At 45.3% G+C, this 19672-nt stretch overlaps 1 protein-coding gene across 1 annotated transcript in view; it reads left to right on the top strand.

Moving 5' to 3' along the window:
• Positions 1–19007, top strand: part of INO80C (INO80 complex subunit C) — a 100149-nt gene extending 81142 nt beyond the window's left edge. Inside the window, exon 6 of the mRNA XM_062201554.1 lies at positions 18927–19007. Coding sequence (XP_062057538.1) covers positions 18927–18986 — 60 coding nt within the window. The 3' untranslated portion in view covers positions 18987–19007. The remainder of the gene's footprint in view (positions 1–18926) is intronic.
• Positions 19008–19672: the final 665 nt, after the last annotated feature.

The raw sequence follows: 19672 nt of genomic DNA, 5'->3' as shown, positions 1-19672 counted from the left end.
GATCCGAAGCCAGGAGCCAGGTGCTTCTTCCGGGTCTCCAATGCGGATGCAGGGGCCCAAGCACTTGGGCCATCCTCTACTACTATCCGAGGCCATAGCAGAGAGCTGGACGGGAAGAGAAGCAACTGGGACTAGAACCGGCGCCTATATGGGATGCCAGCGCTGCAGGTGGAGGATTAATCTAGTGCACCACAGCGCCAGCCCCAGGATCTCTGCTTTTTAATATGCATCTGATTGAATTGGCTCTCTCACCCTGCCAGATAATGCTGGATAATTTAATCATCTCAGGGCCCATACCTTAATCACCCCTGCAAAATTGCTTTTGTCATGGGTCATAACAACATGGGTCATAACCGAGACACAAGTGTTTTTGAAGTGACCACTATCTGCCTACTATAGTCTCGCCTACACATATCACAATATCTTCCCTATTAAGACAACTAATCCAATGTCTTAGCCATCAGAGGGCTGTCCCATGGCTGGGAAAAGCTGAACTAAAACCATATTTCTGCTCCATCTTTTGACAGACTTTGGCCAGTTGGCCACGTGAGCAGGTGTACTGAGCATGGTTGAGGGTGATGAATTTCTTGGAAGGCCTCATGGATAATGGAAGTCCTATAGATTTCATTGTGCCTGTCTCAGCTTGGGGAAAGAATAAGTAAAAATTCTCATTTTTTAAAATTTATTTTGTTTATTTGAAAGGCAGAGTTACAGAGAGAGAGAAAGAAAGAATCTTCCATCATCTGGTTCACTCCCCAGATGGCCACAACAGCTAGAGCTGGGCCAGTCTGAAGCCAGGAACCAGGAGCTTCTTCTGGGTCTCCCGCATGGGTGCAGGGGCCCAAGGACTTGGACCAGCATCTGCTGCTTTCCCAGGCACATTAACTAGGAGCTAAATTGGAAGTGGAGCAGCCAGGTTTCCAACTGGTGCCCTTATGGAATGCCAGCACTGCAGGAGGCAGCTTTACCCGCTACGCCACAGCACTGGCCCCAAATTCTCAGGTTTATTTCAAAGACAGAAATCATGGCTGAAACCATATTTTTCATCAGAGAAGTGAGCTTGTATTGACATTACATACACTGTACACTGTGCACTAATGTGTTCTTCATCATTTCTTCCCCAAAGACCTCCCACTCCTGCAACATCACTGTGTTCCACAGACATTGCAGGAACTACTGTGCTCCTTCATCAAGACAAACCCTGTGAACATGTTTGAGTGGAAGTTTTGGGAAAGGACACAAAGGCACACCTCTCTGTTCCTGCTAGATGGAACCCAAATGCACCTGGAACCCAGACTGGGCTTGGCTCCATTCTTATCCCCTGTTGTCCTTGCCTCTTGGAGGGTAATACTTCATGATCAGTGCTCCAAGAACAAGCAAGTGAATAATTCTGTTTTCCATGATTCCATGACTGGATGTTTTCTTCAGCTGCAGAGTCTTTGGTACAGGGGTCAGTTACTAGCCTCACAAATCTTGTAGGAATTACAACCTGGCTGTAGGCAGGGTTTAATTGCATAGTCATCATTCTTTCTAGAAAAGAGATCTTGTAGCTTGGTTTCAGTAGGGATAATTGAAAACAAAATTACGGCACCCCAGGGAAACTGCAGAAAGCCCAGAACAAGACAGACATCAGACTCGTCAATAGCAAGTACTGGTGGAGCGGATGATGGAACGATGCTTTTAAAAGTGTTTCCAATTAAGTACTAAAGTGATCACATAGATAGGATCAAGTTATAGGACTAAGTGTATGGAAACAGTAATAAACAGAATTAAAAAGGAGAGAAGACTAACATGGGAAGCAGTCCGTACTACAGACTCACAGAAGGACAATTGCTTTAGGTAGCACTTCGACCTCAGAATCAGCCCTTAAAGCACTCTGGTCAGGCTGGAAAGCCCAGGAGGAGCACTTCAGGCATGGAAAGCCATGTCACTCACGCAAAAGATGTCCTACACCAAAGACCCCTATGGGCGAGACCCCAGAGGCAAGAAGGGGCCACCAAAGAAGGATGTACATTTCTCTGAAGGGAGGAGAGAACTTCCTCTTTGCTTATGGCTCTGTCAAGCTAGTGGATCCAAAAGGCTTCCATAGCCAAGGCAGCTCATGTCAGGAATCTTGGGTGATTACTGATGCCACACGTAAGACCTTTATTTGTTAAATAAACAACAAGAGTCATTGTGCACTAACTTCCCATGCAGGACCTCTGTCCCCAGAGAATTGTACCATGAAAATAGTAAAACCTGTTCTCAAGAATCACTTCCTTTTAATATATTAAAAGGAGGATATTACTATGTCTCATAAGTTATAGTTATGTCCAAGAGCTCACAAAAGAAGTACCATCTTTTGGTTCTTCTTTAAAGACAATTAAGTTTCTAAAAGGAAAGAAGGAAGAGGAGGGAAGGGAAAAGAGGAAGGAGAAAAAAAAGAAGCTAAATCACCTTTAGAAGCAATAACAGATCAGCCTTTGTATAGACAGTTGAGCAACAATTCTCTTAGTTTTTTTTTTATTCCATTCGTTCTTTCTTTTTATTTTTCTTTCTCCGATAAAACAAGAGAGAGAGCAGGAGTGAGGGGAGAAGGGGTGGGAGGGCAGGCACAGTGAGAAGAATTGCTATGTACATTATGGTATATTTATGAGACACATACAAATTAAAAATAAATGAAAAAAAAACAAAAAAAAGTGTTTCTAAAGAGAGAGAGAGAGAATTGGACTAGAAAATTAGCATTTAATTTGAGAGTGATAAAAGGATATCTTTAGATATAAAGCCTCATAGTCTTACTATACCAAAAAAACCCCAAAAAACAGAAAACACCTTTTTGTATAACACTCTTGGAGAAAGAATTCTAGCAAGAAGAGAAATAAGTAGAAGGCACTCTGGAATAAGGGCTATAAAGGTGAGTTCACAATTTGACAGTTTACTGTTTGTAAATACAAAGTTTATTGTTGTATAAATAGGCAAGTGCTTCCAATTTTTTTTTTTTGACAGGCAGAGTGAACAGTGAGAGAGAGAGACAGAGAGAAAGGTCTTCCTTTGCCGTTGGTTCACCCCACAATGGCCGCTGCGGCCGGCACGCTGCAACCAGCGCACAGCGCTGATCCAAAGGCAGGAGCCAGGTGCTTCCTCCTGGTCTCCCATGTCGGTGCAGGGCCCAAGCACTTGGGCCATCTTCCACTGCACTCCTGGGCTACAGCAGAGAGCTGGACTGGAAGAGGAGCAACCGGGACAGAATCCGGCGCCCCGACTGGGACTAGAACCTGGTGTGCTGGCGCCGCAGGTGGTGGATTAGCCTAGTGAGCCGCGGTGTTGGCCTTGTTTTTTTTTTTTTTTTTTTTTAAACCCAATTCATGTGGGCTTCTTTTGTGTCTTTTTTTTTTTTTTTTAAATTTGACAGAGTTATAGACAGTGAGAGAGAGAGATAGAGAGAAAGGTCTTCCTTCTGTTGGTTCACTCCCCAAATGGCCGCCATGGCCAGCGCTGTGCTGATCCGAAGCCAGGAGCCAGGTGCTTCCTCCTGGTCTCCTATGCGGGTACAGGGGCCCAAGTACTTGGGCCATCCTCTACTGCCTTCCCAGGCCACAGCAGAGAGCTGGACTGGAAGAGGAGCAATCGGGACTAGAACCCGGGGTTCATATGGGATGCCAGCGCCTCAGGTGGAGGATTAGCCAAGTGAGCCGCGGCACCTACCCCCTCCAATTTGTTTTTAAATGTCTGCTGTTAAGTATGAATGTGAAACAATGGATCACATTACAACAGAATATAACTTTTAACATGAGATATAGAAATCAAATAAACAATTAGAAAAGAAAAAATTTGGAAACTAAGGTAATGTGGAAAGCAGAAAAAAGTCTTTAAAAGTATAATTAATATTCTCACCATGGCCTGCGCCGCGGCTCACTAGGCTAATCCTCCGCCTGTGGCACTGGCACCCCGGGTTCTAGTCCTGGCTGGGGCGCCGGATTCTGTCCCGGTTGCTCCTCTTCCAGTCCAGCTCTCTGCTGTGGCCCAGGAGTGCAGTGGAGGATGGCCCAGGTCCTTGGGCCCTGCACCCGCATGGGAGACCAGGAGAAGCACCTGGCTCCAGTCTTTGGATCGGCTCAGCGTGCCAGCAGTAGTGGCCATTTGGGGGGTGAACCAACGGAAAGAAGACCTTTCTCTCTGTCTCTCTCTCTCACTGTCTAACTCTGCCTGTCAAATATATATATATATATATATATATATATATATATATATATATATTCTCACCAAATGAGATAGTAACCCATTAAATAAGAATGGGAGTGTGATATAAAAAGAAGCATGGAATAAAAAAGAGAGCTCTTTTGGAAATTAAAAATAAAATGGCAGACACTAAACATCTAACAGGAGATTTAAAAGATAAAATTGAAGAAGTCTTTGAGAACATAGAGCCATAAATAGAAAACAGGAGAAAAAAAGAAGAGAGAATGAAGGGATTGGTCCAGGGAACAGAGAAAACAAAGGGAAGGGAACTATCCAAAGACTGACTGATCAAGGATATACAAGATATTTATGGAGATTATTTAAAATCTCAAGAAAATAAAGTAAGAAACATTTACTTCCAATCAGGTTGGGGTGACAGAAACTAGATTTATCCCGTCACAAACTGAGATAAAATATATGAAACACTGGATATCAGGCACCCATAAAGATTAATCACAAGAGATGGGACGCAAATGAAGGGGCCCCTAGGATTGCCCCAGCTCACTGCCTTAAGAGGGTTCCCGGGCTGCAGTGCTGGGAGAGGGAACCTAGGTGGACTCCAGCAGTCGCCCTGTGTCAAGGAGTCAGGACAGAGTCCTAGGAGGACCAAGCAGCTTGCCATTCCTCAGACAAAGGCAGAATCCCAGGCATTTGCAAACGGTCATGGCCAAAAACTATCGGAATGGTTTAGAGAATCATGCCTGGCACTGACACCTAGCCGGGAACGGTGCCTGCTCCCACCAGCCAGACTGGAAAAACTCACCATTTACAGAGCATGGAGCAGAATTCTCGGGAAAGTTTTGCATCCATACTGGGAAATAATTAGCCCTAGACTAAGCAGTACGCTGGCCTCACTAGAATCATAGATGGAAGACCTGAAAGGATCAGACTGTTTCCAAGAGACTTCCAGGACAAACCTCAAGAATATCCACAGAATGAAACAGTATCGAGCCACCAACAAGGAAAATTCACATTATCTGGCATCAAAACAAAAGTCACCAGACAATGAAATGAAGCTGGAAAATATAATTCACGATGAGAAGAATAATGAACCAAAAGAAACTGACCAAGGCGAAGCAGACACAAACATTAAGACAATTATTAAACCAGTATTGTTTATTTTCCAAAAAGTTAAATAAAGGCATGTGAGATTTAAAAAAAAAAAAAAAAGACATAAATCCGACTTCCAGAAATGAAAACCACACTGAATTCGTATGAATTCAGTGTATGAATGGTAGATTAGACTGGTTAATTAACGGCAGATCACCGGCAGAAGAAAAGGAAAGAAAAAGCCTCAGTGTCCTGGGAGGCCACTCAGGCACCCTGCCTGCCATCTGGAGACATGGAGGCTGAAGGAAGAGAGGAGACTGTGAGGTTATTATTATTATTTTTTTTTTTTTACTAAATCATGGCTAAAATTTTCCCAAATTTTTTGTGCAAAGATTCAAGGAACTTAATGAACCATAAGCATTAGAGACATGAGGAAAATTACAACGAGGCACATAATAATCAAATTACTCAAAACCAATTGAGAAATTCATAAATGCAGCCACAGGGGAAAGTATGCATAAAGACGCAAAGGTGCAAACAACAGACTTCCTATTGGGAACAACAGAAGCTGGAGGACGCAGAGCTTTCAGTTACTGGAAGGGAAAATTGTCAACCTTGAGTTCTATAGCCATGGAAAATATCTTTCAAAAATGAAGGCAGAAGTCAAGGTTTTCTTGACATGCGAAAGCTGAAGGAATTCTTTATAATCACATCACTATACAAACTACAAAGAACATCTTTCAGGTAAAGAGAAAATGATGTCAAGGAAATCTGGGTTTTGGCAGAGGAATAGAGAGAGTGCTAGAGGGGCCCTTATGGGTGCTGGTTCAAGTCCTGGCTGTTGTGGCCATTTGGAGAGTGAGCCAGTGGATGGAAGATCGCTTGCTGTGTCTCTCCCTCTCTCTGGAATTCTGCCTTTTCAATAAATTTGTAAATCTTAAAAATAAATAAATAAGTCTCTTCAACGACTGCTTAACAAAAGTATTAACATTTTATTATGGAGTTTATAAATGTATAAAATGGATGAGATAAACGCTAGAGGCAGGAAACTGTAAGTAAAGTACTATAAAGTTCTTACATGCGAAGTCATTTAACATTGCTTGAAGGTAGTTTGTAATAAGTTAAAGATGTATAATGTAAACTCCTAAGTAACTACTACAAATTAAAGAAAAACATTTATGAACTGAGGACACAGCAATAGAAACTATGCAAGATTCACCGAAAGAATAAAGAATTTAAAAATGTGAGCCTTGGTGAACCGTGGGATAATTTTAAGTGGTCAAAACCCCCAAGCAGTTGAAGTCTCTGAAAGAGACAGACTACAGCTGGTGGTCAGGGAAAAAAAAAAAATGTGTAGAAATAATGGCCAAGTGGACAGTGCTGTGGTGCAGTGGGTTAAGCTGTGGCCTATAGCACTAACATCCCATATGGGCAATGGTTTCAGTCCTGGCTGCTCCAGTTCTGATCCAGCTCCCTGCTAATGCTCTTGGGAAAGCAGTGGGGGATGCTGCACCCCCATGGGAGACCCAGAAGAAGCTCCTGGCTCCTGGCTTCAGGCTGGCCTAGTTCCAGCTGTTTAGAGAGTGAACAAGTGGATGGGAGATTCTCTCTCTGTAACTCTGCCTTTCAAATACATAAATAAATAAACCTTTTAAAAATTGGCCACATTTTTTATAAATTTGATGAAAAGCATAGCCCCACAGATCTAAGGAGCTCAATAAAACACAACACAAAGTGAAGAAGTCACACCAGGGCACGTCATAATCAAGTTTCTCAAAATCAGTGATAGAGCCGGCGCCGTGGCTCAACAGGCTAATCCTCCGCCTTGCGGCGCCGGCACACTGGGTTCTAGTCCCGATCGGGGCACCGATCCTGTCCCGGTTGCCCCTCTTCCAGGCCAGCTCTCTGCTGTGGCCAGGGAGTGCAGTGGAGGATGGCCCAAGTGTTTGGGCTCTGCACCCCATGGGAGACCAGGATAAGCACCTGGCTCCTGCCATCGGAACAGCGCGGTGCGCCGGCCGCAGCGCGCTACCGCGGCGGCCATTGGAGGGTGAACCAACGGCAAAAGGAAGACCTTTCTCTCTGTCTCTCTCTCACTGTCCACTCTGCCTGTCAAAAAAAAAAAAAAAAAATCAGTGATAGAGGGAAAATCTTAGAAGCAGCCAGAGGGTGAAAGAAAGGACACATTATGTGAAGACCAAAAAATGACAGTGGATTTCTCATTAGAAAGAATATATAAGCTGAAAAACAATATAGCAATTTTTTAAAGTCCTGGGAAGCAAATCTGTCAACCTCAAATCATTTACTCACCAAAAATTATTTCAAAAAAGGAGGACAAAATACATTTTCCAATAAACAAAAGCTGTAAGAGTCGTCCCCAGCAGATTCATGCGACAAGAAAGTTTGAGGAAGTCCTTCAAGTAGAACAACGATACACCCGAGAAAACTGTATTTACTCAGAAGAATGAAGAGCACCAGAAACAATAATTTTACAGGGAAATATATAGACTTTTAAAATTCTTGAAATCTGATTACAAGGTAATAAACTGCTTAAGGCAAAAATAAGAACCATATATTGTGAGGTTTAGAAGTAAATTATGTGACAATGGTACCACAAAGACCCGGAGTGGGTGGATGGAAGCACATTGTTGTAAGGTTCTTGTTATACATATGAGACAATACAATCACTTGATAATGTTAACAATATGTATTATAACCCTAAATCAAGCCCTAAAATAATGTTACAAAGAGCAGTATCTGGGGCTGGCACCGTGAGGTAGCAGGTAAAAGCTGCTGCCTGTGGTGCCGGCATCCCAAATGGGCGCAGGTTTGAATCCCAGCTGCTCCACTTCCAATCCAGCTCCCTGCTAATGCGTCTGGGAAAGCAGAGGAAGATGGTCCAAGTGCTTGGGCCCCTGCACCCACATGGGAGACCTGGAAGAAGCTCCTGGCTCCTGGCTTCATATCAGCCCATTTCTGGCCATTGCAGCCATTGGGGGAGTGAACCAGGGGATGGAAGATTCTCTCTCTCTCTCTCTCTCTCTCTCTCTCTCTTTCTCTCTCTCTCTTTCCCTCTCTCTCTCTCCCTGCCTCTCCTTCTCTGTAACTATTAAGGCAACAAATGAGGTAAGATGAAATCATCAGAAATAACTACAATGGAGGAAGAAGGAACAAAGAACAGATCAGATCAGTTATAAACATAACTGTATCAATGCTCAGATTGTCAGAATGAATAAAAAAGCAGGACCCAACTATATGCTGCCTACAAGAAATGCAACTTAAATATAAAGATACATATGAATTAGAACAATGGAAAGATACCAGCTAACACTAATCAAGAAAAGGATTGCTATTTTAGCATCAAAGTAGATTTCAGAGCAAAGAACATTACCAGGGATAACAACACAGAATACATTAATCAAAAGGACATAATGATCCTACATATTTATGTCCCTAATAATAGAGCTTTAAAATATACAAAACTGACAGTACTAAAAGTGAAAACAGAAAAATCAGCAATTTTGTACATAGATTTTAATATCCCCTTTAGATAGTTGTTGAAACAAATGTTTAGGAAATCAGCAAGGATTTGAACAACACTGTCTACCAACTTGACCTAATTTTCGTTCAACAACAGCAGAATACACATTCTTATCAAGTGCATGTGGGAGATTTACCAAAAATAGACCATAGTCTCTGTCATGATAAATTAATTTCTTTTAAGTATTTATTTATTTTCATCTGCTTGAAAGAGGGAGAGAGAGTTTTTCCATCTGCTAATTCACTCTCCAAATGCCTGCCACAGCCAAGGCTGGGCCAGGCAGAAGCCAAGAGCCTGAAACTCCATCCAAGTCTCCCACGAGGGTGCAGGGTTCCAAGCACTTGAGCCATCCTCTGTTGCTTTCCAGGATGCATTAAGAGGAAGCTGGATTGGAAGCGGAGTGGCCTGAACTGGAACTGGCCCTCCAGAATGCGATGTGGCGTCCCTAGCAGCAGTTTAAATCGCTACGACACAGTGCCTGCCTGTCACAATAAATTTAAAAGGATTCAAACCATACCAAGGATATTCTCTGATCAAAGTAAAATTTTATTATAAATGAATAAGAGAATGATCTCTAGAAAACCCCCAATATTTTGAAACTAAAAGCACAATTCTACTGAATCAAAAGTAAATACAAAAGAAAATCAGAATTTTGAAGGGAATGAAAATGAAAGCACAACATATCGGAATTTGTGGGCTGCTGCTGTATGAGAAATGAGTAGCACGAAAACCTACATTAGAAAAGAAAGGTCTCAAATTAGTCATATGACCGCAGTGGGTCAGATCTCTTAAACCCTGCAACAGGAGAAACTCTAAACACGTTAGATAGGGTTACACAGTCAGACTTTCTCTGTCAGGCTTTCCTGTTTGGGAACAGTCAGAGCCCTTCCCCAGCTAGGTTAGGGACATGAAGCCCAACGGCGTTAGAAGTGCTGGGAAGGGGCTGGCGCCGTGGCTTAACAGGCTAATCCTCCGCCTTGCGGGGCCGGCACACCGGGTTCTAGTCCCGGTTGGGGCGCCGGATTCTATCCCGGTTGCCCCTCTTCCAGGCCAGCTCTCTGCTATGGCCCGGGAAGGCAGTGAGGGTGGCCCAAATGCTTGGGCCCTGCACCCCATGGGAGACCAGGAGAAGCACCTGGCTCCTGGCTTCAGATCAGCACGATGCGCCTACCGCAGCGGCCATTGGAGGGTGAACCAACGGCAAAAAGGAAGACCTTTCTCTCTATCTCTCTCTCTCACTATCCACTCTGCCTGTCAAGAAAAAAAAAAAAAAAGAAAGAAAGAAATGCTGGGAAGGAATAACTTTACAAACAGTGCAGTCAGCTCACAGAACTTGCTGCCATTAGGATGCTGTGTTCATGTACTTCCAGCAGCTTCGCAATTTAATAGGTCAAATTGACTGTACCTCATTGCTAAACACCCAGATGAAACATGAAAAAGAAACCATACAGTACAAATTGCAACTTCCAGAAAAGTTCCTGCTTTATTATTCTAAATTTTTCCCATGTAAAATAAATGTCCAATAGTCCCTGGCGTGTAGGAAGATAATGTTTAAGTCACAATGAAACTTTATTGGGGCAGTGCTGTGGTGTAGTGGGGAAAGCCACCGCCTGCAGTGCCAGCATCCCATAAGGGCACTGGTTCGGGTCCCGGCTGCTCTACTTCCTATCCAGCTCCCTGCTAATGCACCTGGGAAACCAGCAGAAGATGGCCCAAGTCATTGGACTGCACCCCCGTGGGAGACCTGGATGAGGCTCCTGGCTCCTGGCTTCAGCCTGGCTCAGCCTTGGCTGTTGCAGCCATTTGGGAGTAAACCAGCAGATAGAAAATCAGTCTCAATCAATCTCTCTCTCTCTCTCTCTCTCTCCGTGTGTGTGTGTGTGTGTGTCTCCTCTGTAATTCTGACTTTGAAATAATAAGTGAAACTTTATTCATGGAAGCTTGGTGATATAAATGGCACAAGTTGAGATGCAGTTTAATTTCCAAAGCTGTTAGGCTGGATAAAGTAAGATCAGTTATGGCCACCTTGTAACTTTACAGGAAGCCTCATTTCCATTGGAGGCTGAGGAGGCCCACCTTGGTAAGGGGGTGTCATTGGTGGTCCTTGTCCATACGGCGGCATAGCACCAGGAAGATTAACCTAGCGTGCTTCAATGATGACCATCACACTGAGCATGAGGTGACACTGTGGACTCATTTCCTTGTTGCTGTGGAATGCCTGGCTGTGGTAGCGTTATACCTCCTGTTGGTCCAACTTGTGGATTCCTGATGGGAGCCTGTCCTGATTGAGAAAGATTATGTTCATTTTTAGGTACCTGTGCCCTTCTCTCTTCCAGTGATATATACTTGTCTGGACAGACCAGCTTACTGGTTGGACTGGTTATCCTAAGTGTAGCAGGCTTACTTGTTGTGGAAGCTGCTGGTGTAGCTGCAGTATCCTTGTTGTACAGTGATTGAAGCTGTAGGCTGTGTAAGCAGGGAATGTAGGCTTTGGGAGTTCTGTAGTTGGTGCAGGGGTACTATTTAAGGGCTTGAAATCTGTACCAGCAGGTCCTTGGACCTTTTATTTTTTAAAAGGATAATAGGGATATTACAAAATCTTCATGCAAAATTGGTTCTTCTTAATTGATCTATAAATCAAAATGTATTGCTGGGGCCAGTGCTGTGGTGCAGCAGGTTAAAGCCGCAGCCTGCAGCACTGGTATCTCCTATGGGCACCGGTTCAAGTCCCGGCTGCTCCACTTCCCATCCAGCTCCCTGCTGATATGCCTGGGAAAGCAGCAGAGAATGGCCTGAGTCCTTGGTCCCCTGCACCCACATGAGAGACCTGGAAGAAGCTCCTGGCTCCTGGCTTCAGATCAGCTCAGCTCTGGCCATTGCCAGATGGAAGACCTTCCTCTCTCTGTCTCTACCTTTCTCTTTAACTCTCTCTTTCAAATAAATAAAATAAATCTTTTTAAAAAATGTAATGCTATTGAGCTCTGGGACTATGGAGGAGGTGGTGGCTACTGACGCCAATGCCCACGCTGACACTGGAACAGAGTCTCGCTCTCGGGGCCCTGGCTGCAGCCTCCGGCACTTTGCTTGTGAACAGAACCTGCTGTCCAGGCCGGATGGCTCTGCTTCTTTCCTGCAAGGAGGCCCGCGCAGTGCTGACCTTTGCGTTGGACAGTGTGGACCGGAAGCTGTTGATGTCTACTACCAAGGGGCTCTACTCAGATGCTGAGCTTCAGCAGTGCCTGGCTGCAGCCCAGACTGCCTCGCAACACGTCTTCCGCTTCTACCGGGACTCGCTGCTCCGGCACTACTCCAAGAGCTGAGGGAAACTGAGGCCGGTGCCCTCCCCCTGCCAACACCATCCTTGGCTCCGGCTGGTCACCCACCAGTGGCCCGGCCTAGACTCTGTGTCCCTGTGTACCCGGGTGATCTTGTGGGTGTGCAGCTGCGGGGACTCCTGCAGTTAGGGGAGCCGCGGCCCCCAGGCCCAGGGGCACAGACCCCCACCCCCTGGATCAAATTAAAAGGAAAAACAGTAAAAAAAAAAATGTAATGCTATTAAAGTTTCAGCAAGATTTTTTTAAAAATTTACATTTTTTTAAAGATTAATTTATTTACTTGAGAGGTATAGTTACTGACAGAGAGAGGGAGAGACAGAGTGAGAGGTCTTTCATCCTCTGGTTCACTCGCCAAATGGCCACAAAAGCAGGAGCTGGGCCGATTTGAAGCCAGGAGCCAGGAGCTTCTTCTGGGTTTCCCATATAGGTGCAAGAGCCCAAGGACTTCGGCCATCTTCCATTGCTTTCCCAGGCCATCAGCTGGATGAAGTCGAGCAGCTAGGACTCGAACCAGCGCCCATGTGGGATGCTGGCGCTGTAGGCAGAGGCTTAACCTACTATGCCACAGCACTGGTCTCCATTATTCTAAAATTTAATAGAAGAATAAAAGTTCCCAAACAGATAAGTCAATCTGATGATGAAAAGCAAAGGGAAAATTGCCCTACAATTAATTGTGTAGACATACCGCAAAGGCATGGTTTCCAACAGGGGATAGTTGCACAGGAGCAGGCAAATGGACCTGTAGTACAGAACACAGAACTAGAACATGTTTCTAGAACATTCATTATCAGGACCTGATGTATGATCTTTTGAAAAATGCTCCCAACACCTGCCAAGGAAAGCAAGTATCGTTTAATAAGTTGTGCTGAAAAAACTGATCTGCTTTGTGGAGAAAAATAAAGCAAAATCTTTACCTTATTCAGTATGCAATAAGCACCCCAGTTGGGTTAAAGAAATAAATATTAAATGAATAAATATTAAAGGTAAAAAAATCGTACAGGTAATAGAAGGAAATTTCAGAGAATATTTTTGTAAAATTGAAGTTGATAGGGAATTCTTTCCTAGAGAAGACTCCTCTATTCAAAAACCAACCATTAAGAAAAGGATGTGTGGATTTGAGCACTTCAAAGTTAAGGATTTATGTTTAACAAAAGATTGAATATCAATCAGTCAAATGACAAGTTATCACACAGTGTGCGGATTGATAGAGAAGACATTTGCAATGCCAAAAGCTGACAAGGTATTAACAGCTGACAAGGTATTATTATTATTATTTTTTTGGACAGGCAGAGTGGATAGTGAGAGAGAGAGAGAGAGAGAGACAGAGAGAAAGATCTTTTCTTTTTGCCGTTGGTTCACCCTCCAATGGCCGCTGTGGCCGGCGCATCTCGCTGATCCGAAGCCAGGAGCCAGGTGCTTCTCCTGGTCTCCCATGGGGTGCAGGGCCCAAGGACTTGGGCCATCCTCCACTGCACTCTCGGGCCATAGCACAGAGCTGGCCTGGAAGACGGGCAACCGGGATAGAATCTGGTGCCCCGACTGGGACTAGAACCTGGTATGCCGGCGCCGCAAAGCAGAGGATTAGCCTGTTAAGCCATGGCGCCAGCCAACTGACAAGGTATTAAAACCTGGATCTTGCACTGTTCAACTTGGCAGCTGCTAGTCAACTATTGCTAGTTACAGTAAACTAAAATTAAGTACAATTTAAAAAATTCAGTTCATCAGTTGCACATTTGTAGTGTGCTCAGTAGCCACAGATGGCCCATGGCTACCATATGGGACAGCACAAGGATAGAACATTTCCATACCACATACTGAGCAGCAGTGCTCTGAAATATACATGGAAATTTTGCAAAACAAGAAAAAAAAGATGGGAAACTTCTTAGAAAAATGGGCAAATAACATAACAAAGGCAAATCCAAAGAGTAAGCATGTGAAGAGAAGCTGAATTTCAGTAGTAAGGCGCTTTCTACTCATCTGGTTGATTAAAAGTTGTAATATCAGATGTTGGTGAACTTGAAAGAAATGTAACCATGAAACTTTGCTAGTGGGGCTGAGGACTGCTGTAGCTGTCTGGTCATCAACCTGATGTTAGTGCAATTCAGTGTGTACAGAGGAGTACAAAAGTCTTCAAGAATTCTGTGGAGAGTGCAGATTATGAAAAAACAATGCATAGGTTTCCAAATTTTTGCACCAAAATAAACTTCTTTTAAAAATGTCATTTTCTATGAAATTTTTGAAGTCCCCTCATGTATTTGTGACACTGAAACCCCTTTATGTATATACTCTGCTTGGAAAGTAGTGTGTTACAGCAATGAGAAACAGCCCACTAAATTGAATTTACAGCATAAATTTTAAATCAGTGAAAACCAGAGTTGAGGTATCTTTCAGGAAGTAGATAATTTCAAAATCAGAAATGCCAAGAGATGCAAATGAAAGGAATGATTGGGAAAATTAGAGTTTCAGTTCATTCGTCCAATGACAAGATCCTAAAAGCACAATGCTATTGATGTAACTTCAAACACACTGAAGAGCACCACAGAATTTTTAAGATTCATGAATGATGCAAGGACGCACACCAGGCACAGCAGCCCCTAGAGGTGCAGGCCAACAGGAGTGGCACTCAGAGACGAGCAAAACACAGCCAGAGCACGGCGGCGTTCGTGTGGCCTGGGGAAGATGGCGTGGCTTTAAAAGGATTATCTGCCCTCGTGGAGACAGAAAGGGAAAGGTTTTGACTAGAAGAAGCATGGTGCTTAGAGGGAAAATAAACCAAAGGTCAGCAACTTGGAGGGCGGCTTCTTTTCCTTCCCTTATCTAAAGTCGCATTCTGGCTGCAGAGGAGAAAATGAAAGAGGAAATGAGATACATTGCAATTAGATTCCTCAAAAATGGAAATTTAATAATATTTGCTCTCAAGGGAATGAAAGCACAGTGCAGGCTGAGCCTGGCATTTATCTAAATTTCATTTCACTTGAGGTAAAGTAGCAAGAGACAGCATGATTTATACTATACCAGGAAAATGTGAGAATGACTTTTACTAGTGATATTCTGCCAAGAAACAAGGCAAGAATAGACAAAAAAGACATTTAAGGTTCAAAATTCCCTATCACCTGTAGAAGGAGATCATTCACCATCTTTCCAAACTCAGTTTCTATTGCACTTCTAGTTGTGGGGTTCAGCTTCACCCAAACAAACTGACCCAGTCGGAGTTCTACCAACAGACCACCTGCCTGGGCCAGATCGATGAATACTCTTCTCCAGCGACCCTTTTATTATCTCTCCTGCCTGAGTGAATAGTCCCACTTAGGAACTATACCATCCATTGCCTGAAAAATATTTTAATGTTTTGAAGATATTCCATTGTCTTCCAGATCCCATTATTTCTTCTAGAAGTCAGCTATGAATGTATGGTTTAATATCTTTAATCGGTTTTTCAGAATCCTCAGTGACTGACTCTTCACATACTGCCTCTGTCCCACTTCCACTCTCCTCTCTGTCTGGAACTCCTTTCTGTAACTTCTTTGTCTCTTACTTTCACTTTCGTGTTCTCTTCTCTCTTCACTTCTCAACACTATAGTCTGGATAGTCTCTTCTGATTCTCTGATCTATGGGAGTTTGTTAATTCTCTTCAGCTGTCTATTCTGTTGTTACACCCATCCACCAAGTTGCTAATTTTGATAGCTGTATTTACAGTTCTAGGTTTCATGTGTGCGTGTGTGTGTATATATAATTTCCCAGCCAAACTCTCAATCTCATCTCGCAACACAACAAGCATAATTATTTTAAGGTCGGAGTCTTCTAACTTTCTTCTCCAGGTCCCCTGTGAGGCTGTTGGTTTCTGTTGGTTGTAGTTTATGTGGCTTCGTTCTCATGTATGTCTGGTTAGTTTCCTTTTTTTCAGGTGAAATCCACTTAACAAAAACATAGCCATTACAGTGCACAACTGAGTGGCATTTAATACTCTCACAGTGTTGTGCAATCATTACCTCTATTTAGTTCCAAAATATTTTCATCAGCCCGGAAGAAAACTGTACCTGGTAACCAGTCACTTTCTAGCCCCTTCCCATGGCCCCAGGCAAACACCGATTTTCATTCTGGCTTCATATTTGAAACGAGTCTCTTGTAGGCAGCATGTAATTGGGTCTTGCTTTGCTTCGGTCCTCTTCTCTGAATGCTTGCTTGAAAACTCTTGAGCAATAAACTGGGGAAATCATTTGCGTCTGTTATCCTGAATGTCACTGTCCTTTGTTGCCTGATGTCCAGTATCTTGAAAATCATGGTTTCATATATTTTGTCCTATTTTCTTTATTTGGTTATTCCAGATGAGAGGGAAAATGTGGTCTCTGTTACTGTGCCTTGGCTAAGAACAGAAGTCTGCTGCCCTTTTAAAATGCAATTAAACTTTAGTTTAGCAGTTAAAATCATTATATTCAATTTTCATTTTAGCTTTTTTTTTTTTTTTTGGCAGCATGGTGGCATTGTATCACATTTTAATGAAGATGTTAACCATCCTGAAATACTTCCCGGTAGTTTGTATTGTACAAAACATGCCCACTCTTTCCAAGTTTTAACCTCCTTCATGTGTCACCGGCAAATGCCAGTTGTTGTTTCTCCCCAGTGCTTATGAAGTGCTAAAGCTGTCCTTAGCAGTCAGGTGCACTGGGACTCGCGTGGGTCTCTCCATGTGTGGGATCGTCACATCCAGCCCACTGCTACCACTAGGTGTCCATGAATCCAGCATTGTTCACTTTCAGATGTTTGTAGATTTCTAAAAACCATCTCCACTTATGTGAATATATTTCTGAGTTACCTTCTCCTTTCTCTAATGTATTTATTTACTTTTTGTTTTGCCCTCAGCCTATAGGGCTTCTAAATAGTCCAGGGGCTAATTTTGGCCCAGACTCCCTTGGGGTGGGACTTTGAGACCCACTGGTGCTGCAGTGTGTGTGTGTGTGTGTGTCTGCGTGTGTGTGAGACCCCGGGCTATCAATCATCTTGTCAGAGGCAGAGACCTGCTCCAGCCACCCCCAGCTCCCAGACTGAATTGACATCCCCTTGACTTTAGCTATAACCAAGGAGCTTTTTTAAACAAAAAGTGGGCTTTTTGTCAAGCTCCAACCTCACCCATCATAGAAACACCCTCTCTGTCATTGCCCCATCTCTCCTGGCTCTTTCTCAGCCAATCTTGGAAGAATTGTCTGCACTTGCTCTCACCTGGCCCGATGGCAATCTGGCTTCCACGCCCCACCCCCCGGCCTCCAGAGCGTCTCTCCCCAGCTCCTGTGACCGCCCTTCAGGTCTCGCTGGTGCTTGCACTGGCAGCATGCTACGCTGCAGACCCAGCCCCTTGCCTTCCCTGGTTCTCTGCCACTCCGCTGCTCTCTTCCCAGGATCTCCTGCTGTTCCCTCCCTGCATGGCTGATAGTGCTGAACTGTGCCCTGATGGAGGGCTGGGGATGAAGAAGGAAGAGACTTTGTGTTCCAGGCCTTGGAGTAGCCCCTGCGAGGCTTGCTGGGGAGGACAAATAAGTCAGCTGGAAGAGAACGGGGACACTGAGGGCACGCCTGTCGCTTCTGGGTGCGGCACCGAAACACTGACGAGTCCATAGCGCTGGTAAATCCAGACTACAGGACCTGTAAAATATGCAAGGCGAGAGCTTCCCACAGATAAATCATTTTCTCATCTGACATTTTCTGCCTGTACAGAGCAATCTATCAGACCGGGACGCTGAATACGACTCTGTCTCAAATTGCTGAGGGCAGTGTGACTTTGTTAAACCTGTCCAAACTGCTCTCTGTGGGAAAAGAGCCGCTCACACGTGCTCACTGCAGTTTGTTTGCACTTGTATGTGTGATTCACACAAGTCAGGGAGGGCAGTAGCCTTCCATGGCTGTGGGTCCCAGCAGCAGGACCTGTTAACCACAGACTGTCCCATTGCCAGTCTCAGCCCGGACACCTCCCTCCCCGCGCTCCTCGGCTGAGCTCGAAGCTGCCGGAACCAGGAAGTCTTCCCCTGCCCTTTACCGCCCCTTAGGTGTGAACATCTGGGTGTTCACGCCTTATTTTGCGTGACTCAGGGGACTCCCGACAAAGCCCTCTTTCTTCGGCTGATCTGGAGGCTTTTCGAGGGTAGGGCTGGCCCCTGCAGGCATCCAGCAAAGCACGCCATGGCCCTGGGTGCTGGGAGAGTATTTGGAAAGTGAGGGGGTGGGGGAGTGAGTTCCTGCAGGCAGGCGAGGGTCCTTGCGAAGGGGTAGCATTGGCAGGGCTGTGGCCACTCACGCCAGCCTCAGCGTGTGTGTGTGTGTGTGTGTGTGAGAGAGAGAGAGAGAGAGAGAGCGAGCTGGGCTGTTACCCTGCAGCATTGCAGTCACCCGACTCTCCTGCTAATCCATTTCTCCTCCCTTGGAGCTGAGCTTCCTGGCGGCTTCACCCCCATGGCCCTCCCTAGAGCTGACTGCACTCAGCCCCTGCTCACCCTCCTCGCTCTCTGGAGGCTGTTGCTCCGGCCTGACCCTCTCCTGTCACTCGGGACAAGGGGTGTACCACCACACCGTCTCTGTTCTTCATCAGCTCGACAACCGCTCTCTCCCCCATCCACAACACCTCAGCAGCCCAACTCCAGATCGGACTTCCTCCCGGAGCTCGCCGGGAAGCTTGCTGTCTATCTCCCCTGGTTCCTGCCGCTTCAGAATCCCAACACCCCCGGGGCGAGCTGTCCTAGCCCGGGGTCTCCCGTTCCTTCCTCACTGAACTGACCAGCACCACTTGCCTCCAGGTGCCCTTTTGCCACCTTGCACCCTTTCTGTTCGCTGAGGCAAAACCCCGCTGCTGGTGAACCGGAACCATCCAGTTGTCAGACCTGCAGAGCCTGTGCTGAAGAGACAAGGACATCCAGGCCAGGCGATCCTTCCCAAAATCTGAGACGGGCACCAGCCCTGCCATCCAGGCTCACTACGCTCCTTGGACAAGTTCACATCCCCGCTCTTGAACAGTCCATGTGGTACTGCCATGGTTTGAGCAGGGACCCGCGGCTCCTGGGGGCAGGTGGAAGCAAAAGCCCTTCACCTGCTGGGCCCGGGGTCCTGCAGCAGCACAGAGCCCACAGCAGCTGCCACCGTCCAGCACAGTTGCCAGCCTGGCCTGTACATGGAGCAAGTGGGCTCCAGGGACATGGGTGCACCCTCTCCTGGAAGCAAGTTCGTTCCTCCTTGGGTGCTTTTGAGAGTTTTGTTTTGGGTTTTTTTTTTTTTTTTTTTTTTTTTTTTTTTTGGCATTCCCTGGTCTCTGGCGTTCTTTCCAGGTGGTCCCTCCAGACATCATCCTCGCAGCCCTTGGTGTCCCGTGGAGCTTCCTGCACTTTCCCAGGTAGAATATAAAAATGCTGACTTTCTCACTGAAGTGACCCAAGCCTGGTCCTTGGGCAAGGAATCTTCCCACACTCCCGTTGCCCACGCCGACGGCCACCCAGAGGACGTCTGCTTCCTCCCTCCCATCACAGCTGGGGCCAGTACCCAGCAACTT

This window comes from Lepus europaeus, chromosome 9, assembly GCF_033115175.1.
Source record: "Lepus europaeus isolate LE1 chromosome 9, mLepTim1.pri, whole genome shotgun sequence".
NCBI lineage: Eukaryota > Metazoa > Chordata > Mammalia > Lagomorpha > Leporidae > Lepus > Lepus europaeus.
Note: the sequence above shows the minus strand (reverse complement) of the source record. Positions and strands in the feature narration are given on the sequence as shown.